This window comes from Sinocyclocheilus grahami, unplaced genomic scaffold, assembly GCF_001515645.1.
Source record: "Sinocyclocheilus grahami isolate Dianchi unplaced genomic scaffold, SAMN03320097.WGS_v1.1 scaffold661.1, whole genome shotgun sequence".
NCBI lineage: Eukaryota > Metazoa > Chordata > Actinopteri > Cypriniformes > Cyprinidae > Sinocyclocheilus > Sinocyclocheilus grahami.
In genome coordinates this window covers 1,066,251-1,092,066 of record NW_015505840.1, presented here as the reverse complement: position 1 = coordinate 1,092,066, position 25,816 = coordinate 1,066,251, and the positions used below count along the sequence as shown (strand labels likewise).

Sequence of the window (25,816 nt, the reverse complement as noted above, 5' to 3'; positions counted from 1 at the left end):
AGTATTGTATTTTTACAGTTGTAACGTAAAATAAATATTGTTTTTCAATAAAATATGACAATATCAATATTTATTTTGTTTTTTAGTCATTTTAAATTGTGCCAAATTGTGCAGCCCTACAAACAAGCAGCAAACCTGTTTTTTAACATCACGTTTACAATCGCAGCCACAATTTGTTTGCCACAAATTGTGCAGCCTTAGTGTATCCTGTAGGCATTCATTCATCCCAAGACATTATGTTTGAATTAAACGCATGAGGTTTGAAAGCTGTTGTATTAGTTTCATATTATAGATGTATTATATTGTATTATAATATATTTTATACAAGTCATAAACAAAAAATCATATGGAAATTTGAACACACATTAAAGAAAATAAAGTTTTTGGATGACGATGGCGAGACAGATTTTCATTTTTGGCTGATAGCTTGTTACCAGCTTGCTGCTTGCTTGCTAAAATGAAAGAATCAGAAACTCAAATAATTTGACTGAAAGCCATATTTTTGTGTTTTGTGACGATCGTGAGGTTAGCTGAGCTCCCGGACTGTATGTTCAGTGTTGTTTTAGCATGTGTGCTGTGTGAAGGACAGCTGTGGCCAGTGCTTTGACTGGCTGTAGTAATTGCACTCTATTTTCAGCTCTCTCGCTTTCTGATTGCTTGACGATCCCCCATCATGGCCTGACGTAAACGAATGGAAAGACCACAGAAATCTCTTGTTCACTATTTACTTTTCATCTCTTCTGACACCTTCATAAACCCTGTTTACCCTTCATGGTGCACTTACTCTGTCCTTCAAAGCCAACATGCACCCAATTTAACTTCTTAATACATGTTTCTGGCCTTATTGGTCTATATTACTACAAGGACAAAAATCTTTATATTTTTGACCTGGGAAAATATTTATAATTTGGAAAAATATTTTCAATTCGCCTAAAACCTTGCCAATAATAATCATTCCTCCTAATGTAAAAACTGTCACAGCAATAATAGTGAATAATGATTCATTTAAAAAAGAAACATTAGCATTGGGAAGTAAAATGGGTTGTGAATGTTGTTTCATGTTGACTTTATCCTCTCGCTTTCTCTCTAAGCCTGTTTCTGTCATTTGGCACCCAATTATCAGCCCATCTGAAGACGTCACGTCATCTACAGCCGTCACAACATTTTACACATGACAGGAGAGCAGAGAGGAGATGAGAGGAGATCTGGTCTGATCTGGGCTGAACAGTCACAACACAATTCATTTGGAGGTCGTAACTGTCAGAGCGGAGAGACAGATCTGATGGAGAGATGCTGGCACACGCTGACGCTGTCCTTCTGTGACCCGTCTGTGTGTGTGTGTGTGTGTGTGTGTGTGATTTCTTTAACGTCCTCTGAGTTCCGTCACCTCATGCTGATCAGCACATGTTTGCTGTAAAACCTTGGCGTGTTTTCCTTGTTGTCATGGCAGCAACACTAGCGAAGCACTCAGGTTCGATTCCAATCTTGAATCTTTAATATTCATGTACTCTGGCGTTCAAAAGTTTGGGGTAGGTACCATTTTAATGTGATATAAGTCTCTTCTGCTCACCAAGGCTGCATTTATTTGATCAAAAATACAGTAATATTGTGAAATATTGCAATTTAAAATAACAGTTTTCCATTTAAATATTTTGTAAAATATAATTGATTGATTATATATTATATTGTAGTATTGATCAGTATTGATCTGAGACGTGTAATGCTGGCGTACTGAGAGAGAACATTTCTGAGAAAGACCTAGAGGGACATTTAAAGCCACACAGTGTTACAACATTGACTTATTTACAGCTCTCTCTTCATATTCATTGGGGATCAGAGAAAGTATTTTGACACTGAAAAACTGAGCACTGCACCTTTAAAGCGATAGTTCATCCATCGATAATGAAAATTCTGTCATCATTTTGTTCCAAACCTGAATGACTTTCTTTGTTCCTCAGTGTATATATATATATACACATACTGTATATATTATAACAATTTCATAACATGTCATAATAATTGCTGAAATTCAACAGAAACGGAAAATGATGAGCAGGCGCTCAGGCACTGGTATTCTCTGTGTTGTCAAAATAAAAGTCCTGCTTCAGACACATCAGCCAGAACAGAAAAAAATGATTGGCCATTGTCGGCCAATATATCGGCTATAGATCAGTCAACCACTGATTTTTTTATCTTCTGAAACATTAGCGGAGCCACACGTGAGATGTGGCCAAACGGAAAAACGTATCGGCCAATGTCGATAAACAAAAATTGCTAAATATCGGCCGATAAATTGGCCTTGACTATATATCAGTTAATCACTAATTGTTTCTTTTCTGAAGCTCTAGAGAAGCCTCACATGAGATGTGGCCAAACAGAAAAACTTACCGGCTAATGCCGATAAAGTAAAATCACCAAATACTGGCCGATATATCGGCTATATATTGGTCATCCACTAAGTGTTTCTATTCTGAAATGCTAGAAGTTCCACACTTGAGATGTAGCTGAACAGAAAAACTTACTGGCCGATGCCAACAAATAAAAATGGCCAAATATCGGACAATATGTCGGCCTTGGGTATATATTGGTTAACCACTAATTGTTCCTCTTCTGAAACTCTAGCGATGCCACACGTGAGATTAGTCAGGTCATTTTCTCCGGAGAAATATTTGAGATGCAGGAGACTTGTGTAAAATCTTCATTTGCTCTCCATTTGATCCCACTACTCGATAAACAATCAAGATTTAACAAGATCTCATTTGTGGTTTTTCTTGCCTATTGAGAGCAAAGCTGAGAGTGAGTGTTTTTTATAATGGTCTTTCTCGTGGAGCAGTGGATGAGATGTTGGGGCGCAGCTGTGTGAAAGCAAGGATAGATATGATCCTTCGCAAATAAATGAGTGCAGACCATATCCGTCTGCCTGTTCATTTCCTTTCCTCACGGCACTGATGGAAATAAACAGATAGTGGAAAAACACAAACCCAATAAATACAGACTCGATCTAAACACGGGGGTAGATGAGTCAATCATGTTCACAGGTAGATGGTGCTTATCTGCATTTATTAATAAATGTAAGATATTTAATCCCACCACGGCGAACAGGAAGCTCTTTATATACACGCCCACTCACACAGAGGCTTTTTGAGGTCTGCATGTTGAAGAGCAGACACCCACATGTGTGGCGCTTGTATGAAGTGTGAGAGGCCTGTTGTAAAGAGCCTTTCATAACACACACACACACACACACTGTCATCTCTTTCACTAGATTCTAACAAGTCAGTCAAAAATTACATAAGTATGTGTGTGTCTTACAATTTTGAGTTTAGTCTTTGTGAAAGAAATTCTTCAGTTCACTCTGTGTCGTAAAACAGATTGTTTCAGTTCTGGATGCTGATTGGTCAATCCTAAAATAATATTTTAGTGAAAACTTGAAGTAACTATTGTGCTGATGCTCTTCCCGTCTATTAGCTGGCATTATATTCTCTATTGAACCGTCTTTTGTACCTTATCGTTTAATTATAAATTACCTTTTGATTTTGAATGGACCCTTCTAAAGGAATTAAATTGGACCTTTTGTGACGAATTGCTTGATAGGTTCCTCATTTGTAAGTCGCTTTGCATAAAAGCATCTTCTAAAGGAATGCATGTAAATGCCAATGCCATGGCAAGCATTTCTTCTGCCAAAATACAAGTTATTAATTACTGTTAATATAGTAAAAGTTTGGTAACTTGGTGTTTTCCAACAAACAAAATTACTGTTACATTTTTACACTTTTGGAAGGTGATGCCATGCTAATTTATTCTAATTTTACATAAGCAATAACTAGTAATTATGGTGTTAATATGCACACTGAAATCTCATTGGGCCAAAATGTAATAATAATATGGATAATATGAATATTAATCATCATATATATTTTGTTTGTCTGTGATTTTGTTGTTTTGCAATGCAATAGACTGTAAGTATGTGTGCGTATGTGTAATTTGCTTATAATTTTAATAAACTTATTACACTTTACTAAATTTAAAGGTGATATCGATGTGAAAATACTATATAATATATTATAATATATATCTTTGTGTGCGTGTTTGTGTATGAATGTTTCTGCAGTGATGGGAGTTTGATTGAGGCTCGTCTCAATTTTAAACGCCTGCTCAAACACGCCCAATGCATTAATAAAGACTGACATTATGCTCAGCTTTATACACACAAACAATCACTCTCTCAGACACAGAAAGCGCAGGTGTGACCTGTATAAGGCGCTCCACAAGAGAAAGAGAGATGAAGTCGACAAATAACAAATGTTTCTCTCTGTAAAACTGACCTCATCTCTTCCAAAAGTTGCTGTCAGATTTATCAAACAATGATAGTTCTATCGCCATGGCGATCTGTCTCCTCGTCTCCAAGGAGACGGGCTTGTTCTGATGGAGACGATGAGACAGCGATGTCTGCAGGAAGATGCTGAGAGACTGAGAGAAAGACAGACTGTTTTCAGCTGCTGGAAAGTTCAGATTCAGAGCTGAATGGAGAAGCACAAGGAGATTGAAGCTTCCTCCCTTCGGGAAAACCTGACGGAGATGTGATTAACGATCCGAGCTGAAGCGAGTGCATTTGGCATGAGCTCAGAACTGACCCTGTTCACATTCTTTAAGCACACTTGTGGTGTTATTGTGCGCGATTCATTAGTTCATACATCTCAGGAGTCAATAATCCGCTGCAAATAACAGTTCTTCGGAAGGCTGTTTTGTCAGAGAGCATTGTGGGAAGCTGTAATGACTCTGGGGACAGAAAGGGTTCGGCGGAGAGAGGAAGTTGGCACTGAAATGGCGTTTGTGGCCCCTCTGATGACGGCCGGACACATTCTGCCAGTGTTTGTGTATGGTCCCAGTTCAGTTATCTCCGCTATGCAGCACTTGTTCCAGGCGAGAGCGTGTTTGCATGATGAACTGTGTTGTTGGTCAGCGCTTGTTTAATCCTTCACCTTGGGATGTGACAGCGGCATGAGCTGCCCTCTGTCTCTCTCTCTCTCTCTCTTTCTCTCTCTCTCTCTCTGTCTCTCTGTCTCTGATCAATTATAGCAAAGATTGATTGCTTATGGTTTTACTTCTGGTTTTATCAATAAAATTAAGACTTTGTATTGTGCGATTCAGAGTGTTTTGAAGATCAGTGGTGTTTTAAGTGCTCCTTTTCAGGTCCAACGTTGAGTCAGACAGGGTTGCGCCCTCTCTGGTATGTTATAATCTCTGGCTTTTGAACCATTATTACATAAGCTTAGATCTGACTTACAAGGTCTGAACATACCAGGGTATAATACACCTTTAAAGTTATCAGCATATGCTGATGATTTAGTTATTTTGATTGATAGTCAGCAAGATATCGATGTGTTAACAAATGTTGTAGAGCAATTTGGCATAATTTCTTCAGCCAAAGTAACCTGGGCCAAAAGCGAAGCTCTCAGTATAGGGGGAGTGTTGGAGAAAAAGCTTAGAGTAAGTTGCCTGCTGGGTGGATTTGTGAGAAGGTTAAAAGTCTATAGCCAAATGGAAGTGGATTTCACCAAGAATGTCTTATAGAGGTCGTGTTCTTGTTATTAATAATTTGATTCCATCCACTTTATGGCTTCGCCTGACATGTGTCGTTCCTCCACCGGAATTGCTGTCAAAGGTTTAGGTGTGTTTTGTTGATTTCTTTTGGGACGCCTCAGAGTGTACTGTATTTGCCGAGGGGTGAAGGAGGACAAGGTTTGATCCACCTGAGTAGTAGAGGAGCAACTTCTCGACTCCAGTTCATACAGAGGTTTCTGTGTGGTCCTGCAGACCAAGCATGCATTATTTTGAATCAGTTGGTTGGACAGAGACTGATCAGAACTTTGTTCTTAATGGACTTCAATTCAACTCTAATGGAGCTTTTTATCGTGGATTGGTCAAAGTGTGGAATTTGTTCAAACGGGAGAGGATGGGATATCATGATTAATCATTGTACTGGTTTCTTCAACTAGACTCGTTTGAGTACAAGCTGTCAGATGGGTCCTAGTCTACTCAAGAAGTTTTGTTTGTCCAGTGTAGTGACTTTGGGACATGTAATTCAGTTTACAGGTGCAAACATGGACAATAAACTAATCTCCTTGCCTCTCATTTAAAGGCACACTCCACTCGTGTAATCACATTGTAGCTCAATAAGTGGAGAGAAGATTTACCAGACTCTGAGCGTACTTTGCTGCATCTGTATTGTAACGGTTCTATCAGCTCGGTGATAAAGATCTTTTTCCTTCGATTAGGATTCTCCCAGATTTTAAGGATTGTACGGGACAATTTTTTAGAAAAGGCTAATTCCTTTGTGTCTGTAAGAAATTGCTGTACACTTCATTCGTTAAAGTTCTGCACAGAAACAAATTCAATGGTAAAATTGACACTCCTCGAAGAGCTCGCTTAAGTCTGGTTGATAGTGTTGGACCTGAACGGAGAGCATTGTAAAAACACCATTGTTGAAGAAGGTTGCTGATCTGCAGTGGAAGGTTTTACATGCAGCTGTGGCTGTTAATTCTTTTATTTCTGTTTTAAACTCTGATCATGACTGTTCTTTCTGTACTCTGCGTTCTCGTTGCTTTATGGATTGTTGCCGTCTCTTGCCTCTGTTTTCCATGCTGGAGAATCTTTTTAATTTGTCTGGTGTAGTTTTTTCTTAACAGATGTTTATTCTTGGTTATAGGTATTCCCAGAAAAAGAGGGAGCAGTGTCAGCTAAGCAAAGATGACTGTATATATGAGTAGACGAAATAGGGTGGAGGGATCTACAGATGATGATATCGTATTCATATTTGTTAAAATGCTGAAAAAATATAGATTTTAATTACTATAGTTTTGTTGCCGTCTCTTGCCTCTGTTTTCCATGCTGGAGAATCTTTTTAATTTGTCTGGTGTAGTTTTTTCTTAACAGATGTTTATTCTTGGTTATAGGTATTCCCAGAAAAAGAGGGAGCAGTGTCAGCTAAGCAAAGATGACTGTATATATGAGTAGACGAAATAGGGTGTACAGATGATGATATCGTATTCATATATTCATATTTGTTAAAATGCTGAAAAAATATAGATTTTAATTACTATAGTTTGATGAATGATCTGGAAAAATTCTTCAGTATTTGGTGCTACAAAAAAGTACTTTGCTCTGTTGTAGAGGATGAATTCATTTTTATTAATATGTTGATTTAATGGGAGGTGATCAGTTGTGTTTTTGCCAATTGGTTTGTCTTAAAGTATTGTAAAATCTCAAAATTTCTCTCTCTCTCTCTCTCTGACTCTTTCTCTCTCTCTCTCTCTCTCTCTCTCTCTCTTTCTCTTATTGCACGTTTAGAGTCAGACTTCTGTACAAATCCCATGCTTTTAAGATATTTTTCTTTAGAAAAAGACTTTTTCATTTCTATTATTATTTTTATTTTTTTTACAGTTTACAGTATTTTAGTTTTACATTTTTAGTATTTAGTGTTTATTTTGTTTCACTCTATTATTGTTTCAGTTTCGTTTTATGGCATTTAATTTTTTTTAAATCAAGTTTTCATTTCTATTTCATTTTTCATTTGCCTTTTTAGTTTTTTATAGTTTTCATATTATCTTTCTAATTTTAGTTTTACGGTTTTAATTCAGTTTTAGTGTTAGGTATTTATTTTGTTTTCAGTTCGTCTTAGATTTAGTTTTTGATTTTGAGGTTTTGCTCTATCATGGTTTCAGTTCAGTTGTATGGCGTTTTCTAGTTTTAATTTATTTATTTTGAGTTTTTATTTTAGTGTTTTAGGGCTACTAATTATAAAATTAATATATTAACATCATTTAACAGTATTATATTTCTCAGCACAGTCTAGTGTTATTTCTCGCTATTGCTCTTGCATGTTAAATGTTGGTGAGCTGCAAAGGTTTCAAGTTTTATACTATGCTGTGTTTAATATTTATTTTCTTTATAATCATTTTTATTTTATTTTATTTACATTTGGAGTCAGTAGGTCACATTTAATGTCAGTTTAGTTTGCATTTTTCCCAGTTATGTTAGTTTTTGTGTTTATTTCAGTGAACAAACATGTTTTTATTAGGTTCCGTTTTAGTTTTCTTTAACACAACACTGCCAATAATCTGACATGTCTCTAGAGTTTCAGACGAGATCTCAACAATATCTCACGACGTGCCAGAGTCTGCAATCAAAAGTCCGAGATCTCAGTATGAACATTTCTCCTCAGAGACCAAAGTATCTAAAAAATCTGTTCCATCAATTACATATTTTGCGTTTATTTTTTTTATTTATCCTAATGCAATTTAGGAGAAACATCCGCGATTAAGCTGATACTGAAACATTACAGTGATACTTTAACACACAAACACACAGTGTATCATTTTCCTCGGAATACCCCATAAGCACCTACTCCCATGCTGCCGCCATGACTACAGTCTCAGCCAATCACGTTGCAGCCAGCTGTGAGGTCATCAGTCCCTCCACACAAGCACACAGGGTGTCAGATGAGTTTGCCCAAAATGATGCCATCTGCACCCTGAGTGTGTGTGTGAGTGTGTGTGTGTGTGTGTGTGTGTGTGTGTGTGTGTTTGTGTGCTCGTTTGCACTAGTTTCATTACGGAAGTGACTGTCCTTCTCTGTCCCGACCGAAGTGTGTGTTGTGAAGCGACGTGATTTGATGTCTGTGTTTTGTATTAAGTTTAACCCGGGTTGATTTCTTCAGCTGACCTGTCGGCAAGGATGTAATTGAGTTAGCAAACACACACACACACACACATTCACACACAAGCTCTGTTACAAACCCTAGTGAACTGCCTTCCTATTTATTTATTTCCTTCCTACACTACAAATGAGTCGCTTTAAACATTCCATTTCAGTTCTACAAAATATGCTTTTATTATTACTGAAATTATTATAATAATATTAATGTTTATTTATTCGATTTGTAATTATTTTATTTGAATTAGTTTTGGATTTTCTATATATAAAATTAATTATTAAATCAATAATAAATTAATATTTTAAACAAAATAATGTCTGTATTTTTTTTTTATTCATGTTTTTTATATATTTTTTTATCATTTTATATTATTAATAAATTAATTGTACATATTTTAAACAAAATAATATATGTCTATTATTATTATTTAAACTATTATTATTAATGTTATTAAATTGTAATACTGTTTATTTATTTACTTTTTTTATTATTATTTCTTTGATTTGTAATCATTTTTATTTGATTTTTAATTAGCTTTGGAGTTATATTTGTTGTAACGTCATTAGGATTTGGCTACAAAATCATACATGCACAAACTTTTAATTATTAAATGTGTGCAACTTTGACATTTTATGTAACATATGACTCCTAAATCACTTCTAGTCTTAATGTGTGATTTAGTGCATAGATATCATAGAAGAAATGATTCAATGGCGTATGGTCTGTATGTTTCAGTCTTTCACACACACGTATAAACGTACATACAGACGCATGTGAGATTATTTATTTATAATTATCAGTCTTTTAAAAATATGCCTCTTGTTGTCATGGTTACTGGGGAAACTGGCAGTGCAGGCAGAGAAAAATTATGAGTCATTTGTGTGCGGGTGTTCATTTAATTGGCAATTTGTATCTACTTTGTATCAGAACTATTTAATTTGTCCAAATGTATCAGTTAGTGTACGTTACGCGAAGGCTTCACGCAGCTGAACCAAATGTTTCAGCCTGATGCTGCCAAAAACACACACACACACACACACACACACACAGAGAGAGAGAGAGAGGCACTCAGTTCCAAAACATAGCCTTGCTGTCTGCTGCCTACATAGGGAACCGCCTTCTAAGGCAACACCCTAAATGTTATGTAACCTCATGTTGCTAATAAGCATAGAAATTATATATATATATGTTTTATTTGTTGTTTATTATTATATGAATTTATTTTGTTTTTATTATATTATTATTTATGATTCATTTGTAATCATTTTTATTTTATTTAAATTAGTTTTGGAGTCAAGAAAATGTATTTTAGTTTCCTTTCACTGAATAATTTATAAGTGCATTGATAATCAACATTTTTCACTTTATCTGTCATGTTGGATGGATGTTTCCTACTGATATTGTTGCAATATTAGAAATTAATAATAACTAAATTAATTATATATTTCTAAACATAATAATGTATGTCTTTATTATTACTGAAATTATTATTATTAATATTATTGTATTTTATGTTGTTTATTTATTTGACTATATTATTATTATTTATTTTAATTGTATTTTTATTTAATTTTAGTTAGTTTTGGATAATATATTTATGTATATTTTAATAATATATATATACAATTTATTAAAAAAATTAACATTAACAATTAATTTAATATATTTTTAAACAAAATAATATAATTGTTATTATTGAAACTATTATTAATTATTATTATTATTATTTAAGTTATTATTAAATTGTTATTAATATTATTATATTTTATACTGATCATTTATTTTATTTTAATTAGCTTTGGAGTTATGATATTTGTTTTATTTTTGTTTATCATTATACACATTCATATAATATATAATAATGACATTTTTTTTATTTTATTTGTCATCTTGGATGGATTTTTCCCACTGATTTTGTTGCAATGCATGCTGTGGTTTTCTACAAATGATGCATGTGATGCTGCCTTATGATTCATTCTCTCCTCCACAGTGATGGCTGGGCGGACCGTTACGACGTCACTGACGGGTACGTGCGCGAGGCCGCCGGTGGCATCACCATAAAGCTGCAGTCCCCAGACGTGAAGTGGTTTGACGATTATTACCTGAAACTACGTCCCGAAAACAACCTGAGAAACCCCTGGTTCCCCGAGTTCTGGCAGCACCGCTTCCACTGCCGGCTGAAGGGACACCCGCAGGAGAACAACAAGTACAACCGCACCTGTGGGAGTAAGTGACCACAACGGTAAAACAATTAAATGTGTCTGAAGTCTCCGTTTGTGTCCTCATGTGCTCCCACGATGACGTTTAGCAGTTTGAGAAGGAGAACAGTAGTCAAAGAAAAGCAAATCCTCTCTCTCGCAGACAGAAACACATGATTGCGTTCTTTCATCCAGACTTCTTCTTCTGATATCACACCTTCCATTAGTCTCGCTGTCTTTCATTGGCTCCATTTATCTGAGCTTCTGCTTGAGTTCAAAGCAACTTTTTCCAATGGTCCCATTTTAAAAACAAACCTAAAGACGAAAAGAAAAGAATGACCTCTGAAACAGGAATCAAAACGGTTTGCATATAAACCCGCATGAGCAGACAGACAGAGAGCAACAGTTTGGATAGAGATGTTTTCAATCAGAGCGTGCCGTGGGGATCAGACACTTCTGAATGAAATCAAATTTGCTGTGAAAACAAGACTTTCAAGTGCAGTTCATAATCACAAACACAGTCTAATACTTGAGTTTTGACACAAACATTTAGCTTTTTCAAGAACAGTAGAATCTATTTGATAGCATGAATGAATCAGCTATCGAAGTTATAAAATTATGAGCAATAAAATGCCTTTGCATAAGCATAAGCATAAGAGCCTCTCACTCGGCAGAGATGGAAATATGGGTCTCTCCACCACACGAAATCAGTTCTATCATGACAACTCTCGGAAGATTTTAGCATGGTTATGGATATGACAATGTTAATGTATTTGGTCTTGGCTGCTGAATTGCTGCTGCTGTTGGTTATTGCTGTTGTTGTAGATTTTTGCTGCTGCTGCTGCAGAGCAAGTACATGAACTTTCTACTGACAATACATTCGCTGATACGGTGCTGTGAGTATTTAAGACATGCTGCTGCTGCACAAATAGCATATATGTGACCCTGGACCACAAAACCAGTCATAAGGGTCAATTTTTTGAAACTGAGATTTATGAATCATATGAAAGCTGAATACATAAGCTTTCTGTTGATGTATGGTTTGTTAGGATAGGACAATTTTGGGCCGAGATACAACTATTTGAAAATCTGGAATCTGAGGGTAGAGACCTGCGCGGGACGGATTTTTCTGTCCCTCTCCCGCAAGATTCTGTCCTGCGCCCGCCCACTCCCGCAGAAATATATCTTATCTGAAAAGTAATATAAAAGTAATCTATATAGATTTTTTTTCAGTACATTGAAAAATTTACATAAAATGGTTCTGTAATATCTCCTAAACTCCACAACATACCAGCATAAACGCTCCCGATAAAATATTTGTTATTTAGGCTAAGCATCAACATTCACAACCACTGTTATTTTTTACAGAAAGCAAGCATGGGCTGCTGCATGCGTGGTTTGGCATGGCAGAATGCGAGCAGCACGCTTCCTTTATTATCACTAAAAGCTGACATCTCAGTTAATCGCGATCTCATAAAGCTCTGTTATATCACATTAAACATATGCACAATGAATCTTTCACAGTGTCTACACTTCGTGTGTTAAAATGAGAGGATTCGTGAGCACGCAATTTCAGCACTGCGGTGAGTAGATTCTAACTTAATCACCTCTGATTGGCCATTGCATTCCAGAAATCAACAGCTGAGTCTGTGATTGGCTATACACCCTTTAAACATGTGTTATAAATAGAAACTATGCCTAGCGTGCGCATGTCAGTCCTTTTAATGTTAATATTAGTTGTTCTTTTTGCTTTTGTGCAACAGATAAATAACAATTTATATGTTTTAAACACTTTATGTTTAGATAATTTCTATTTTGCGGGTGTCCTGCAAATCATTTTATTCTCCCGCATCCCGCACACACACGAGTCTCTTGCCGCCCGCAACCGCACTCACCCATCGAGAGTTGTCCCGCACCCTGTTACGTTGGGTCCCGCGGGAGTGCAGGTTTCTATCTGAGGGTTCAAAAAAATCTAAATTCTGAGAAAATCGCCTTTAAAGTTGTCCAAATGAAGTTCTTAGCAATGCATATTACTAATCAAAAATTTTATTTTGATATATTTACGGTAGGAAATTTACAAAATATCTTCATGGAACATGATCTTTACAAAATATCCTAATGATTTTTGGCATAAAAGAAAAATCGATCATTTTGACCCATACATTATTTTTTTGGCTATTGCTACAAATATACCCCAGCGACTTAAGTCTGCTTTTGTGCTCCAGGGTCACATTATAACCCATAGCAGATCTATACAGGTGGAGCTGGGGAAGGTGGAGGGTTTCAGAGGAACTCGAGAAGCCATTTAAATGTAAAGCAGCAAGCTCATTGGCTGTGTAAGCAACATGAACCAATCAGCTTGTGCCAAGTATTTTAATGCTGTAAATACATCAGTTTGCGTTAACAACCCAGCCTGCGCCATCTAGAAATTCATTGTAGAACTTGGCATTTTCACAGAGCATAAGCAAATTAGCACACTTCATCATTGACCTGCCTACAGGATACGAACAGGAACAGACGAGTTATCTGTCATTAACCCCATTCTCCTCCTCTTCTCTCAGAGCGGGATTCTCTGCGGCAGCAGTACGCGCAGGACACCAAGATGGGCTTTGTGATTAATGCCATCTACAGCATGGCCTACGGCCTCCACAACATGCAGAAAGCTCTGTGTCCCGGTATGGTAGGACTGTGTGATGCCATGAGGCCCATCGACGGTGCAAAGCTCCTCGAGTTCCTCATGAAGACCAACTTCTCTGGAGTGTCCGGGGAAAACATTTATTTTGACGAGAACGGCGATTCTCCTGGGAGGTACCAAACCAATCCAATCTAATCCAATCCAATAAATAAGATAACCAATCTGCCAATCAATAAATCAAACAGTCACTTAGTCAATGAATGGATCAATGCATCAGTTAGACTGATGAATCCACCCTTCATTTCCATTCATCTTCATTTCAGTGCACTAAATCGATACTACTTACTGTGTTCGTAGTTACGTGATCATGAACTTTAAGAAGATGGGGAAAGATTATTTCGACTACACGAACGTGGGCAGCTGGGACAACAGTGGACTGCAGATCGATGACGACGAGATCTGGCCCAACAAAGATGACATTATTAAATCAGTGTGCAGTGAACCCTGCGATAAAGGTCAAATCAAGGTCAGGAGACGGCGAGCTGCTTATTAACCCCCATAGTGCTGTGTAGTGTTTAATAATGCTCAATAATTGTGTTTTTGTTGATAAATATATTGGAGTAGCAAGTAAAGTCCAACTGGATGCAGCTGGATGCAACTGGTTTTGCTTCAGGACATATTTTACACTGAAAATCAAGTGGTGACTGCAAAGGTCAAACAAGAAGTCAAATTATTAGCATGACTCTTTGATTTCTAAATGAATTTTGATGGTTTAATGCTTCATGCTTTCCAGTTTTTCACTGCACAAAACACATTTATCTTTGTTGCATGTGGACCTGTATTTAGTGTAATCTGGATCTGGAATATATTCTTTACCTTGTGTAGTTTTATTCATTGTTTTTTAGGACGAGGGCCTTTTGTACAACCCATAAATGTTGACATTGGTGCAATGCAGTGCATTTAGAAACCAAAAATATCAACATTAATGTAATCCTAACAATAAAAATGACTTTTTACTTCTTACAACAACTTTCTACAACAAAACGTGCTTATATCGTGTCACCACTTGATGTCCAGAGTACTAGTCAAACTAGTTAAGAACCACTTTTTGTTGTTGTTGTTGTTGTTGTTGTTGTTTGATGTCAACAACAAAAGAAGTTTAAAAATACTATAAAACATAAAATAAAATAACATCTAACTTTTGTATTTACTACATAAATATTTATTATAAAGATACTATTTTTATTTATATTATTATTATTTTCAAATGACTCTTCTTTTAAATCATGTTATCCAATATAATATAATTTACAATATTATACAATGCGATATTATTTACAATATACTTACAATATTAAAAACCTATTTTTAAAGTAAATAAACATTCTAAAAGTAAATATAATATTTATACTTACTACATAAGTATTTACTACAAAAAAGAAATATTTAGATTTTCTAAAATATTATAAGTATTATATTATAAGTTATATATTCCAAATATTATAAGGAAATCATTTCTACAGATTTTTATAGTAAATATCTTATACACAATGTATCCACTTTTCCATGACTTGGAATATCACTGTAACTGTAAAGCATGAATTGACTCACTATTATCATCTGGTGAATCATAGGCAAAACCTACGAATAAATATAAGTTAATAGAATTAAGTTAAAACATGATATAAAAGTAAATCTAATGTTTATATTTGCTTTATATTTATTTATTATATTTATTTATTTTCTGAAATATTTAATCTTTTAATTAAAATTATGCAATATAGTATAATTTATATAATATTTATAATATGTTTTTAGTAAATAAACACTACAAAAGTTGTTTATCTAAAATATTATAAGTAGAATATTATAAGTTATGTATTTAAAATATAAGGAACGTTTTATTTTTTGTTTGTTTTTAGTTTTTTTGCAATTTTTTTACAGTAAGTGTTTCATGCATTATTTTTTTCTACTTTTCCATGAATGTAAAGCATATTTGTGACCCTGGAGCTTGGGTCTTAAGTCGCTGGGGTATATTTGTAGCAATAGCCAAAAATACATTGTATGGGTCAAAATTATCGATTTTTCTAGTATGCCAAAAATCATTAGGATATTAAGTAAAGATCATGTTCCATGAACAAATTTTGTAAATTTCCTACCGTAAAAAACAAATTTTTGATTAGTAATATGCATTGCTAAGAACTTCATTTGGACAACTTTAAAGGAAATTTTCTCAATATTTAGATATTTTTGCACGCTCAGATTCCAGATTTTCAAATAGTTGTATCTCAGCCAAATATTGTCCTATCCTAACAAACCATACATCAATGGAAAGCTTATTTATTCAGCTTTTATTCAGATGATGCATAAATCTCAATTTCGAAAAATTGACCCTTATGACTGGTTTTGTGCTCCAGGGTCACATATTGAATTACTATTATCATCTGGTGAATCATAAAACGGATGTCCTAAATGTACTATTTGCACAGTTAATTTCGGAGTCATGACACTGCAGCTGAGAAGCTGTTTTATGTCCTGATGTGATTATGACGGTTTCCTCTCTCGTCCGCAGGTGATCCGTAAAGGAGAGGTCAGCTGCTGTTGGACATGCACTCCCTGTAAGGAGAACGAGTTTGTTTTTGACGAGTACACGTGTCGCGTGTGTGAGCTTGGATCATGGCCCACCAACGACCTCACCGGTGAGTCCACAAACACATCAACCCACCGACGGATAAAGACGGCAGCGTAAAGATCAGATTGATGGCACAGATCCGTCTGACCCCGATTCTCCTGCATTCACTGCCAGTGCTTGTGTTACACTGAGGGTTCAATGACACGTTTTATCCGTCTCTGTTCATGTCCTGTAAATCTAATTCTGTAAAGTGCTGGAGCTCCGGCCACACACCGATACTCAAATACAAATCTAACATTTCATGGAGTGTCAGACCCCGAATCACGACCAAAACAAGTTAGTTGCAAAGTGCATGATTGCATCTCTCTTACATTGCCAATAATAGAAAGAGAAAGAAAGAAAGAAAGAAAGAAAGAAAAAAAGAAAGAAAGAGAGAGAGAGAGAGATATTTGTGCTGTAGAAAGCAAATGCATTTCAATAAATCATTTCAGGGAAAAGCGAATAGACACACTCGTTGAGTTAAAAGGTTAACAGCATCAAAACCGTCTGAGCTGAAATGATCAAATTTGTCTCCCTGTGATCAGCCCACACACTTTATTAGCGCTTATTTATACCATCAGATAGAAAGAAAGAATCATACAGCCAATATTACCAAAGTACTGTACACTGCAACACCCGCTTCCATGATATTGCTATTTTTTCGCCACACTCAGATGATAATGGTAAGTCAATATATACTTTTCCAGGGCATAGAAAAGTGGAATATTTAAGTGTATAAAATATTTTTTTTTAATTTCTTATAATAAGCAATTTATATAATATATTGTAATATAATATATGATGTTTTACTGATTTTATTTTTATAGTAAATATTTATATAGATTGTTATGATGTCACAAGAAAATATTCTATTTACATTGATGGTGTTTATTTACTATAAAAATAGGTAAATATTTTTGTTTTATAAAATATTTTATTAACTAGAAATAAGTGCAGTCTCAGTTTCTTAAAGGTATAAAATATTGACTATAAAATTTTTTTTTTTTAATAAATTTATAAAATTTTACATATACACACACATACATATATATATATATATTTATATAATACAATATTTGATCATATATCAGATTTTAGAAAATATAAATATTTATATAGTAAAGATATAAATATTCTATTTATTTGTCTAGTCTGTTTTTTTTACAATAAAATAGTTAAATATGTTTGCTTTCTAAAATGTATATTTTGTCCAATAGAAATTGCTCATTTTAAGTGCAGTCTCTATAAAATGATTTTTTAAAATCCTTATCCAATATTCAAGTATAATAGTACAAATTATATTGTATTGTATTATAACAATTAAATAATGCAATATTCTACAAAGTTTTTTATAGTAAATATTTTTTATAGAAAATGTACATAAAGTATTATGTTTAATTTTATAGTGTTTATTTACTATTAAAAAAGTTTTTAAAAAATTTAAATAGAAATGCTCTTTTAAAGTGCAATCTCTAAAAAATAATTCATAATCCAATAATCACGTAAAATATTATAAATATTGTTTCTTTATATATATATATATATATATTGAAGAAGATTAAAGTAATTTCATAATATTTTATTTATTATAACTTAATCCAGTAATCACAAGTATTTGGAAAAAATCTTACAAGCACCACTAGTTCTCATTTTCTTCATTTGTTTCAGGATGTGACCCCATCCCAGTGGAGTATTTGAGGTGGGGTGACCCTGAGCCCATCGCAGCCGTGGTCTTCTCCTGCTTGGGCCTGATGGCCACGTTCTTCGTCACCTCCATCTTCATCATCTACCGCGACACTCCGGTGGTGAAGTCATCCAGTCGCGAGCTGTGCTACATCATTCTGGCGGGCATCTGTCTGGGCTACCTGTGCACCTTCTGTCTTATCGCCAAACCTCATGTCATCTACTGCTACCTGCAGCGGCTGGGCATTGGCTTATCGCCCGCCATGAGCTACTCGGCCCTCGTCACCAAGACCAATCGCATCGCTCGAATCCTGGCCGGCAGCAAAAAGAAGATCTGCACCAAGAAGCCTCGTTTCATGAGCGCCTGTGCCCAGCTGGTGATCGCCTTCCTACTGATCCTCCTGCAGCTGGGCATCATCGTGGCGCTCTTCATGATGGAGCCTCCTGACGTCATCCACGACTATCCCTCCATCCGCGAGGTCAACCTCATCTGCTACACCACCAACTTAGGCGTGGTGGCGCCGCTGGGCTACAACAGCCTCCTCATCATGAGCTGCACCTTCTACGCCTTCAAGACGCGCAACGTTCCCGCCAATTTTAACGAAGCGAAGTACATCGCCTTCACCATGTACACCACGTGCATCATCTGGCTGGCCTTTGTGCCCATTTACTTCGGCTCGAACTATAAGACCATCACCATGTGCTTCTCCGTCAGCCTGAGTGCCACTGTGGCTTTGGGCTGCATGTTCGTGCCGAAGGTTTACATTATCCTGGCTAAACCGGAGAGGAACGTCCGCAGCGCGTTCACTACGTCGACGGTGGTGCGCATGCATGTGGGAGATGGAAAATCATCATCCGCGGCCAGCCGGTCGAGCAGCCTGGTCAATCTATGGAAGAGACGAGGATCGTCGGGAGAGACGCTCAGGTGAGTTGAATTGTGCACCAATACTTGTCAAAAGGTACCATTTACAAAGGTGTATCTTTTGAAAGGATACTGCCTCAGGGACAGCTTTTGTACCTTTTTTCTGAGTCTAGATTTGCATTTCCTAAAGGAAACAGATGCATTCATAGCAGGAAATAAATAGTGTTCAAATTTGTTAAGTTCAGGTTTTATGCTTCGGTTCTGTTGCTCTGCTGTTGTCATAACACTGAGTGCACGTCTTGTTTGTGTGGTAATGATGGGGCTGTTAAGTTATTGACATCCATAAAAAGTGAGTGTTGACCTTAGACGACCTGTGATTATAGGAATGAATGTATTTAGTGTGTCTGCTCACACTGCCGGAGTGTTTACCGCAAAAACTCTGTGTTCTACATAACACATAGATAGAACCATACGTATTAGTTTAGTCATTTTACATTTGTATGCTTAATAAAAGAATTGCTATAATATCTTTCTTAAATACTTGTTTTTTTTAATTTGCAGGGAAATATTATAATGGTAATAGTTCCTGTTTTGTTGAATATTTTTATAATGATAATAGTTATTACTATTACTATTATTATTGTTGTTGATGTATTTTTTACATTCTTTTTCAAATTTGTCCAAATTGTGCTACTCTGCAATGAAGCACAGCATGCTTGGACCTTTTTTTTAATTGTGTTTTAAACCACAATCACAATTTTTATCAGAAAAATCGCAATTCGATTTTTTTTCCCAAAATTGTGCCCTGATAGATAGATAGATAGATAGATAGATAGATAGTTTTACAGTGAAATATTACAATGGTAATATCTTTAATTGTGTGTAATATTTTTGTAAATTATTATTTACATGATTGGCCAAATTGTGCAGCTCTACAAACAAGCACAGCAAACCTTTTACATTTTGAATCACAATCACAATTTTTATCAGAAAAAAACCCAATTGGATTTTTTTCTCCAAATTGTGTAGCCCTCATAGACAGATAGATATGAACAGATATAGTGATGTTGTTTGCAATGGGGTTATTTAGCAATCATTTTAACTGAATATATTATTTTAAATGCTGTTTCAGCTCTAATGGGAAGTCGGTGACGTGGGCCCAGAATGAGTGCAGTTCCAAAGGTGGCCACCTGTGGCAGCGTCTCTCCTTCCACATTAAGAAGCGCGAAAGCAACCAAACGGCCGTGATCAAACCTTTCTCCAAAACGTCTGAGGGACGCTACTGCGGAGGCAGTGATATCAACACCGACAACAGTAACAACAAGATGCTCTACGAGGTCACCGAAGTGGAAGAGCGCTACCCCATCACCTACCGGCCCCAAACACCCTCACCGATCAGCACCGTGACCCAGAGAGCGAGCATCGCTTTATCACAGAGCGCCGGCGCCACCAACTCCCAGGTCATGAGCGTCTCCACGTACATGTGTCAGCCTCCACACCGCGGCAACAGTGGTGGAAGTGCGTCGCAGGGCTCTTTGATGGAGCAGATTAGCTGCGTGGTGAACCGCTTCACCGCTAACATCAGCGAGCTCAACAGCATGATGCTCTCCAGTTCTCCTCCAGGGAGCCCTGTGGGTTTGTCCACCAGCGCGTCCGCACACGCTCAATCTGTGGAGCCCTGCTGCCCTCCACCCTACCGCCTGTCCCGAGAGATTTCCATGCCGACCACCATGACGACCTACGCTGAGATCCAACCCCTCCCACCAGTGGAGTCTAATGTGGGTCGCCCCACCCCTCCCTGCCCACTTGTTGTTTCATCGCGACTCAAAACGTCACCCACAACAAGTGGGAAGGAGCTAAAGGGGGGTGTGTCCTCAGCTCTGGAGTCACCGCCCAATCAGCAGGAATTTGAGGAACTGCTAGCACTGACTCCACCCTCCCCCTTCAGGGACTCCGTCGGGTCAGGTAGCGGCTCGCCGAGTTCTCCAGCTTCTGATACCGAAACGTCCGCTCTTCCATCCATCCCAAAATACGAGTGCCTGGTGCTCCGACACTACAGCCAGAGTTCGTCTTCGTTATGAGGACAACAGATGGAAGAATGACGTAATTCACACCGGCGGAGACGGACACTGCTTGAGTGTGTGTGTTTACATGTTCTCACCTTCGTACCAATGCAAAACAGGGTGTTGCTGCCCCTGCGGAGGAATATCTCCAGCATCAGACCTGCAGTAGAATCACAACGGTGTCTAATCGTTCGTCTAGTTGGCGTTCCGTTGGTCTATTTTGGTAGTGGCCTTAAACAAACATGGCTTTCATCTAATTAGTGCTGTTTCTATGAGGACTACAATATGATGTTGTGCCCCCAACGGTGGCGGAGGTGGACGAACACCCAACCTGGGACGTTCTCATACACGGACATTACGAGCTATTTTGCTACGTTCATCGTCAAACAATGAGATTATTAAGGGCTGGAAAAAGGCACAGCAGCAAAGGGAAAAGCCTGTATAATTACATGTTGCGTAATCTTTAGATCACACACTCGTACGCGACTGCTGGTGCGCTGTAATAATTGAAGAGCGTGAGGTGACTTCCCCGATGCTTTCTGAGATTCAAACGCAATCTTTGAACAAAGTGCTTAGTTTGATGTACCACAGGACAGCGTGAGAGAGCAAACAGACCAATACTCAAGTCATTGTCCATGATTTTCTCTTCTCCTTTTTCTCACTTTTCACCTTATTCTTCCAGTATCTTCCCATCATTCTACCTGCCTTTTTCAGAAACAGATTATACAGGTGAATCTCATTAAACCTGTCAAGATTGTATTTCATTCATTCATAAATAAATAATTAAATAAATAAACAATCTGCATATTAGCAAAAAAAAAATTATTTTAGGACAATTAATGATTTTTTATTGTAATTAATATTTTTTTTTATTTTAATATTGGGTAAGTATTTAAAAATACATGAAAACAACTGCAAATATCTTAAAATATGCTTTATTTTATTTTATTTAAAGGTTTATTTATTGATATATCATAAATAATTGATTTATTAGATTTTATAGATTTATTTGGAAAAATAAATAGATTTTTCATTCATTCAGTTTATTTATTCATTCATAAAAAATATATAAATTAATGAATTCAATCATTCATTACTATTTATATATATTTTTTTGTGTGTGTGTGGGGGGGGGGGGGGGTTGAAATGTAATCTGAACATGACTTCATGAGATTCATCTGTATGCTTGTTTTTTTATTGTTGTTGTTTTTTTAGATGTAATTGTGGGACCAAACTCATTCCCAGATTGTGGTACCATGATACACTGATGGTATCAGATGATGGTAATACCATGGCACTCCAAGTTACTTTTAAGAATACCATAGTACTTACATGGTAGTGAAAGAATCACATCACACCTAACAAAATAGTTCACTGTGGTTCATCGTTGAGCTGAATCAAATCAAGTCACTCAGTGAACAACATTTTGGTCCAGTCAACATGGAACGAAAATGCACCGTTTACTTTCTTAATACACATTCCTGGTGTTATTTTAAGCAATTAATCTGTGCACGTTATTCCAAAGAAAAGTAACTTGCTCCATCTCTGAAATGATGTACAAATTATGTCACATTACAGAATTATAATGGGCTGCAAATAGCGTTTCATGTTGACTTTAAATTTTACTTTTCTCTAGCATAAGGGCTTTTTTATGTAATCTTAAAGATGTGTCTAAACAGTTTATTTTCCTGAAGATCTATCTATCTATCTCTCTATCTCTCTATCTATCTATCTATCTATCTATCTATCTATCTATCTATCTATCTATCTATCTATCTATCTATCTATCTGTCTATCTATCTATCTATCTATCTATCTATCTATCTATCTATCTCTCTATCTATCTATCTATCTATCTATCTATCTATCTATCTATCTATCTATCTATCTATCTATCTATCTATCTATCTATCTATCTATCTATCTATCATTCTATCTATCGTTCTATTGTTCTATCTATTAGGTTTTGAATCTTAAAGAATGAGTTATGAGTTCACCATGAAGCCATTCTAATCATTTTGATTTATCGTTCTTATTGATTGTGTCAATATCAAGGGCATGCACAGAGCAACAAGTCTAGTAAAGTTTTAACAGTGACTTATCGTCAAACCTGAACAATAGCAGTAATTTTACATGGATTACATGAGGACGGAATAACAGAAGAGTTTACGAATCTAAAGATGTCTTTTCTTACCATTCCCTTATGTACAGAACGTGCTTAGATGAATGTGAGGCTACTCAAGTAAGCAATTATATGAAAAACAAAAAAGTGAAATTTACAAGTAATATATTTATCTTAATAGAGCTTTTAGGGGGGAGGGAAGGATGATGGGACGAAATGTGTGTTTTTCGTAACATAATGATATGAATAGTTTTTCATATCAGTTTTGACTATTCTTTTTATATATTATAAATATACCAGACTTTAGGACTCAAAGCAATATAAATCATACGCATATACAAAGCACATCGGCTTTAGACAATATTTGTGCTACATGAAGTTTTCTAATCATTTTGAAACTTCTTTCTGTGAATGAGAACTCTTCCTCCGCCTCTGACATCATATTTTGGGGATTCAGACTGCGTCTACACCAGAAACGCATCAAAACTAGATTCGCTCGCATTAAAATCAATGCTCCTGTCTACACTGAAATCTGCACATCTGCTTCAGTCACTTTATAACCCTCATCCACCTGAAATAAAATTCTGTTTCAAAATATTGTGCATTTGAATTAACACTGTTTTATGAATTTTGTTTCTTATTTAAATAAGTACCTACAGTTACATAAAAGCCAGCAAACTATATGTTGTAGCAATACTAACATTATAATAAATAGTATATGATGATAAATCATGACGGTCACTTCCATTGTAGACAGTCTCCTAACCAGGCATGACACGATAAAGTATGAAAGCTTATTTCTGCCACAGGCGGGGAAAAAAAGTTATTACTTTTTTGTCTCTCACAATTGTGACTTTTTTCTCACAATTCTTTGTTTATAGCTCACAATTCAGTCAAAATTGCATTGCATAATCTCAGAATTGTCAGAAAAGAAAACTCACAATTCTAAGAAAAAATGACAATTCTGTGGCGGAAACAAGAGATGTAAACTCAGAATTCTGACAAAAAAAAAGTCAGAATTGCAAGATTTAAACTCAGACGTCTGAGGGGAAAAAAAATCATAATCGCAAGATGTAATCTCAGAATTCTGACGAAAAAGTCAGACTAACGAGATCTAAACTCAGAATTCCGACAAAAAAATCAGAACTACGAGATCTAAACTCAGAATTCCGACAAAAAAGTCAGACTAACGAGATCTAAACTCAGAATTCCGACAAAAAAGTCAGAATAACAAGATCTAAACTCAGAATTCCGACAAAAAAGTCAGACTAACGAGATCTAGAATTCCAACAAAAAAAGTCAGAATAACGAGATCTAAACTCAGAATTCCGACAAAAAAGTCAGAATTGCGAGGTCTAAACTCAGAATTCCGACAAAGTCAGAATTACGAGATCTAAACTCAGAATTCCAACAAAAAAGTCAGACTAACGAGATCTAAACTCAGAATTCCGACAAAAAAGTCAGAATAACGAGATCTAAACTCAGAATTCCAACAAAAAAGTCAGAATTACAACCGACAAAAAAGTCAGAATAACGAGATCTAAACTCAGAATTCCGACAAAAAAGTCAGAATTACAAGATCTAAATTCAGAATTCCGACAAAAAAGTCAGAATTGCGAGGTCTAAACTCAGAATTCCGACAAAAAAGTCAGAATTGCAAGATGTAAACTCAGAATTGCGACAAAAAAGTCAGAATTACGAGATCTAAACTCAGAATTTCATCAAAAAAGTCATAATTGCGAGATCTAAACTCAGAATTCTGAGGAAAAAATACCTTCTGAGATTGTGCAGCAGATCAGTGTGAGCCGACAATTGTTTGTCGTTGGAAACTTGTCATGTTGTGCCTGGTTAGGGCAGTGTTAGATGAATGGACTGCTGAGGTAATGGAAAGTGCAATTGTGTTTTCTATGTATCGAACATCAAGATGATCGAAGGAATACGGTTTTAAAATCTGTCACACCTCCATTTTGCTAAATGGCTATTTCCTCAGAGAAAATATTGTGGTCAGCGTAATCCATCCTTTCTCTTTGTTTACTTTTCTAATATATATCAGGTTCATATATTGAATCATAAATCTGTGTAATATTCCAGATGATCTATAACGTGCGTGTAATTTGGTAGTAGGCTTTAGTATTTTCGCTACAGGTACACAGGAACAGCCGGAGAGATTATTCAGATTTATTGCAGTACATGAGGAAGCAGCTGCTGTTTGCCAGGAAAGGCTTCAATTTCATTCGCCGAGATCAAAAACATGATGCTTGAAAGATCCTGTGAAATATTAATAAATCTGCCCCTGGAAGGCGATCTCTCCTTTTTCTCCATTTCTGTTTGTGAGTTTCTCTTCATTAAGTGGGTTTATGAACATGACAGATACATTTGGTGCATTTGTAGGAGCTCTGGGTTGATTGTGAATGTTGCTGCCTATAGTAGACTCACATTGATGTTTACATTTTGCTACATTATCATGCTTGCTGGAGTACATCCAATCATTTAGCGTTTGAGCTACAGAACATGGCTGTTCTGAATGTGTCGCACAGGTTCGTGACTGAAGGACGAAACCGACTCTGTGACTCCATCTCAAGTGCTAACATCTTTTTGTGTACAATTCTTTACTCTCAAGTGATCTGTTCTATTTTTGTTATATCTATATCTATATCTATATATATTGGGACTTGTGTTTGCTGATTCTCTGATGTAGAGATTCTGTAGGATGTTGATCATCATTGACGTGGTACTGCAGATGACTTTTGTTGACATTTGTTGATATTCCAGTTTCTTGCAGTTTTGTGGGGAAAATAAAAATGTGAGAAAATGCTTACGGCTGTATAAAAACATTTTCCCTTTTTTTTTTGACATGGAAACCGTT

At 36.1% G+C, this 25,816-nt stretch overlaps 1 protein-coding gene across 1 annotated transcript in view; it reads left to right on the top strand.

The window, feature by feature from the left end:
- The window catches only part of grm5b (glutamate receptor, metabotropic 5b), a 57,319-nt gene extending 36,303 nt beyond the window's left edge, over positions 1-21,016 (top strand). Inside the window, exons 5-10 of the mRNA XM_016242506.1 lie at positions 10,707-10,942; positions 13,476-13,722; positions 13,907-14,075; positions 16,122-16,248; positions 17,889-18,828; positions 19,898-21,016. Of these exons, the coding sequence (XP_016097992.1) occupies positions 10,707-10,942; positions 13,476-13,722; positions 13,907-14,075; positions 16,122-16,248; positions 17,889-18,828; positions 19,898-20,846 (2,668 nt within the window). The 3' untranslated portion in view covers positions 20,847-21,016. The remainder of the gene's footprint in view (positions 1-10,706; positions 10,943-13,475; positions 13,723-13,906; positions 14,076-16,121; positions 16,249-17,888; positions 18,829-19,897) is intronic.
- The last annotated feature ends 4,800 nt before the right edge of the window (positions 21,017-25,816 follow it).